The 4,947-nt window shown below is 51.7% G+C and overlaps 1 protein-coding gene across 3 annotated transcripts in view; it reads left to right on the top strand.

Moving 5' to 3' along the window:
* Window positions 1-3,572, top strand: part of PDCD1 (programmed cell death 1) — a 27,491-nt gene extending 23,919 nt beyond the window's left edge. For 2 of the 3 annotated variants that reach the window (XM_069083338.1, XM_069083336.1), the window contains 2 exons: window positions 1,341-1,522; window positions 2,847-3,572. In XM_069083338.1, coding sequence (XP_068939439.1) covers window positions 1,341-1,522; window positions 2,847-2,967 — 303 coding nt within the window. In that variant the 3' untranslated portion in view covers window positions 2,968-3,572. Of the gene's footprint in view, window positions 1-1,340 lie in introns of all 3 variants that reach the window. The other variant, XM_069083337.1, reaches the window with a different exon arrangement.
* Window positions 3,573-4,947: the final 1,375 nt, after the last annotated feature.

The following is a 4,947-nucleotide window of genomic DNA, read 5'->3' as shown; positions in this document are numbered from 1 at the left end:
TTCCTTCCTTCCTTCCTTCTTTCCTTCCTTCCTTCCTCCCTTCCTTCTTCATTTCTTCTACTGAAACCCGGATACTAAACTTATTATTTGTGTGAACTTAGGCAAGTCACTTGCTTTTCCTGGGTCTCAGTTTCCTCATTTGGAAAAGGAAGGAAAAAACATTTATTAAACACCTACTGTGTACCAGGCATTGTGTTAAGTACTCTCCAGATATTATATCATTTGATAGTCACAACAACCCTGGGATATGGATGTTATTATTATCGTCCTCATTTTACAGTTGAAGAAACTGAGGCAGACTGGGGTTAAGTGACTTGTCCAGGGTCACACGACTAGCACGTGTTTGAGGCTGGAGTTGAACTCAGCTCTTTTTGACCTCAGACTCAGGGCTCTGTCACTTGGCTACCTCTAAAGAAGGTGAAGGAATAAGTATTTATTCAGCACCTGCCATGTGCCCGGCACTGTCTCACTCGATCCTCACAACAGCCCTGAGCAGTAGTTTCTGTGATCCCCAGACAGACATGGGTGAAGCCACTTGCCCAGGCTCTCATCACCAGGAAGTATCTCAGGCAGGATTTGAACTCAGGTCTTCCTGATTCCAGTCTCTGTGCTCAGAGCTGGCCTAGGGATCCTCTGAGGTCCCTCCGCCTCGATCTCTGATCTGCAGGCTTGGGGTTAGCTTTAAACCTCGAATCAGCCACACTGCGACCTCATATTATCACTCACAGAGCAGGTGCGATGTTTCTTTACAGATGGCGAAAGGGGTGGGAGGAAGCTAAGTGGCTGACCCAAGGTCTTTCTGGTCAGAGACTCTGCTATTTTTCCACTCCCTGTAATCGGGAGAATAATAATAATAATAATAATAAAGTGCAGCACATTAAAGTTTAAAAACCCATCTTATCTCATTCGCTTGTCACACTGACCCCATGACCTAGGGGCTGGTATGGCCCCCATTTTGTAAGGGAGGAAACGGAGGCAGGCCCTGGTTAAGGGACCTGCCCAAGGTCACACAGCTGTTAAGTATCTGAAGTAGCATTTGAACTCAAATCTTCCTGACCCCAAGTTCATAGCTACCTTTGAAGAGGCCAGAAGGAGGGTGGGAGAGTCCTTGATGAAGACGGGGTCAGATGACGGAGGGTCAGTCCCTTCCTTTCACTTAAGAACCTGGTGAGTGACAGAGCTGCCATTAGAACAAGGTGTCTCTGGCTCCCCAGTCCCCACGCTATAGCCAGTGATGTCATTTGGGCTGTGTCACCTGCCCCAGGTGGCTGATACTGAATGCTGATGGGGACTCTGGAAGTGATGATGCCCAGAGAATCAGCTGCATTTTCTTTTTTCAGTCCTTGAAGAAGGCTGACCCGCCTGTTGTCTCAGTATCCACTGTGGTCTACGGCCAACTGGAATTCCAGAGGACCGAGGTCCCCAAACGAGGCGGGGCCGACTCGAGTGAGCAGACGGAGTATGCTACTATTGTCTTCCCAGCAGAGAAGCCTGCCTTCTACAGCAGCTCTCCTCATGGGAAGTAAGAGGCCGCTTGCAGACTCTTGGAGCCCCTGGATGGGCCGTCTCTTGGACTCCTGGAGGACTTTCCTCTAAGCGCAGGCTGGTGGGCTGTCCCTGAGGAATGGGAGTCCAGTTCCTGCCCTCCTCCCCATCTGCTGCTCCACCTGGGAAGGGCCAGTCCAGAGAGGGAGGCAGTGGGTCCTCAGCCCTGTCCAGGGATCCCAGGAGAACAGAGGAGGTGGTGGGATCGTTTGTTTTGCAGCCTGCCTGGCATTGCCTCCGGGGACTGGGAGGGAGAATGGGCTGAGCACAGCTGGCTGTATTTGATCCTAGTGACTGTAGGGGCTGAGAGGATGTGTGTCCCTTTGGACTTGAAGATACCAGTGCTGGTGCTTCTAGTAAGCCAGAAAGCACTCATTGAAATCTATCCTTACCTAGGTGCTAGGTAAGGTGGGCCTCATTCGCTCACCTGATCGATGAGAAAGCTGCAGCTCAGACAGGCCCCCTGGAGGCCCAGCGAGTTGCTAGGAGAGCTGGACTGGGCTCCCAAGCTATCCCATGCTGTTCCCTGCCCCCCACTTTCCCCACCACACTGCCCTTCCCCTGGTGGGGGTGGGGGGAAATTCCTAGTCATTCATAGAATGTACAGCTGGAAGGCACCTTTGAGATCCTGCCCCTCATTTTATAGAAAACTGGCCAAGATAAGGGACCCAAGACCACTGAATGCATGGAGGGCATCCCCCTTGCCTATACAGACCAGCGTCTTCTCTGAAACTTAGTCTTAGGAGCTGCCAGTATGAGGTTCAATCATTTGCCCAGGGCCACACAATCAGGGGGTATCAGAGGCAGCACTTGAACCCAGGTCTCATCCAGGGCTCTTCTCATGGGGTTGGATGGGAAGGCTCATTCAGGAAGACAGCAGGTGAATGGGGCCACATCAAATCCTCAGAGTTAGGGCAGGATGAGAGAGTTTTATCTGGGAGAGTGGAGGGACTGGGGGCAGAGCAAAGGCAGAGAGGAAGGGACCATGCCCTGCAGCACGCTCAGCACTACAGAAATGCAAGGAGGTGTTGGCAAACTAGACACCCTTCCCCCAAATGGGCCCAGCGTAGGCATTTTTAATGAGAGTTAATGCAAACTTTGTGGGCACAGGCTGCTAACTGTGAAAGTGAAAACCTTAGAGGTCCTGAAGGGGTTGGGGAGGCAGGGCTCTCGTTGTCCCCTGCCTGGGGCTGCTCTAGCCTGCAGCTGGAGGGCAGGGGAGCCTAGGGGAGGCAGAGGAGGGGATGGACCCTCCTCCCCACCCCTGTCTGACCTGGTTCCTGACCCACTCCACTCCACAGATCCCAAGCCCCCAGGACACTGATTGGGCTCCACCAGCCTGGAGCTTTGCCATTGTGTGCTGCCATTTTGGATGTGGTTGAGCTCCTTGAAGCCAAGGCTGAGGTTCTTGCAAGACCCTAGTACGCCCACACACCAAGCCCCAGGATGACTTTCTGTCCTAGTCTCAGCCTGGTTAACAGCAGTGGAATGGAGGCTGGTCTAACCTTTTCCTTAAAAAAAACTCCTCTTCTTCTCAATCAGCATGGACCTCTCAGATCTGGGAGCCACTTCCTGAATCTGTGTATACTGCTATTTGGCTTCTTAAAGTTATTGTTGTTATTATTATTATTTATTTTAACAAGAGGTATTGGAGAGCCTTGCACCCCTGGGCTCTTGCTGGGCACTACCCATATCTCTGATGGTGCTGCCCAGGGGACAGTCGGCTGGCATTGCTAAATCTTGTATTTAAGATGGTCTTTGATAGACCAGTGAGAATTTTTTAGTTACTTTGCATATTTGCACTTAATCTTAGCCAGTGAAGACCATGGCGGGGCGGGGGGGGGGCTTCAATGAGTCTAGACTGTGGCTGCTCCAATGAACTTTTGGGATGGCAAGAGACAGAACTGGGTGGAGAACAGAAACCTTGCTACCTGTTGACATCCCCTAATTTTTGGTAGGCCCATTTGGGTCTTGGTGCCTCATTTCTATAAGTTTGTTTTCTATTGTATATTTAAAAAGACACTGTCTTCGAAGCTGTTTGTGAATGTGGTCTTTTTTTTTTGGTGGGTGAAGAGGAGGGGGGAAGGAGAAGCAAATGAAGGAAGGAGGAAGCTCTTACGGTACAGAGACTGAGGTCTAAGTCCTGCTCAGGAAGCTTGGACCGACATCAGCATCCCCCACTCACTGACCTCCAGGGGCCCCTCCCTTGTGGTCTACGCTATCCTGGGGGAGAAGGGTGGGCTCCAGAGACCAGAGACACACAAGGCCCTGACTCCAAGAAGCCTAAACATGGAGGGGAGAGACCTGAGCTTGACACATGAAGTGCCACCGCCTTCCTTTATGAAGCCTCTGCTGGGGGTCTGCCCAGGCCGTGGGGGCGAAGAGAGGAAAGCTCAACAATTCCTCCTCTTAAGTACCTTACATCTGACTTGGCTGGTCCAAGAGAGCTGATGGTTGAACTACACACAAAAGACCAGAAATGCTACAGGATTCAGTTCAATTCAATGGGTATTAAGTCCCTACCATGTGCCACACTCTGTGTTAGTCACCAGGGATATAAAGGGAGAAACCAAAACAGTTCCTGCCCTCATCAAGCATACCTTCTTTGGGGGAGGGGAAATAACCTCTATGTCTATAAGGAGATATGACATAATTTCAGTGGAGGGGAACACTGAGGGGCTCAGAGAAGGCACTGCTTCTTGAGCTGAGCCTCCAGGGGAGCCAGGAGTGCCAGGAGGCAGAGGACATGGAGGACAGGCCAGTTTGGCTGGAACACAGGAGTGGGGGGGACAATGAAATTAGTCAATTAAGCAGGACCTGATCTAGGGTGGGGGCCATGTAAATGGGGAGGAGGGGCCAGGTAGGACAGATGTTATGGAGGCAGACCTGACAACTGATTGGGTTTGGGTGGTAGAAGTGACAAGAATGAGTCCACGGTTGCAAACCTGAGTGACTGGAAAGATGGCAGTGCCTTAGAGAGAAGAGAATCAGATTTTTTTTGGGGAGTGCAGAATGGGCCTGCCCCACCTCTGGGACCTACAGAATGTGATAAAAGGCCCGAGGGGGAGCAAAGGACCTTCTGTGAGAGATCCAGAGATCCAAGAAATCAGCCTCTTGGGGTGGAGATCTGGGAAGGCTCATGGAGGAGCTGGTCTCTAGGGCTGGGACAGGTGTGGAGACTGAGACCAGAGAACCCAGTGGCAAGGAAAGGGTAGGACCTCATCATGCCCCTCTGGGTTGGGAAGGGTAAGCAGTAGGCCCATTTTACAGGTGAGTAAAGACACTCGTCAGCTGGATTGTGTGAGAGGAGGGCAGCCAGGGCAGCAGGAAGAGGAGCCCAGGGAAGGGAAGGCTCAGGGGACAGGTGGGAGCTGTGTGTCTGAAGGGCTGCCTGCAGGAAGA

Source organism: Petaurus breviceps, unplaced genomic scaffold, assembly GCF_028583685.1.
Source record: "Petaurus breviceps papuanus isolate PSGF00001 unplaced genomic scaffold, PetGlider_PUasm1.0 173, whole genome shotgun sequence".
In the NCBI taxonomy this organism is placed as follows: Eukaryota; Metazoa; Chordata; class Mammalia; order Diprotodontia; family Petauridae; genus Petaurus; species Petaurus breviceps.
The sequence above is the reverse complement of the archived record's forward strand: the minus strand, read 5'-3'. Positions and strand labels throughout refer to the sequence as shown.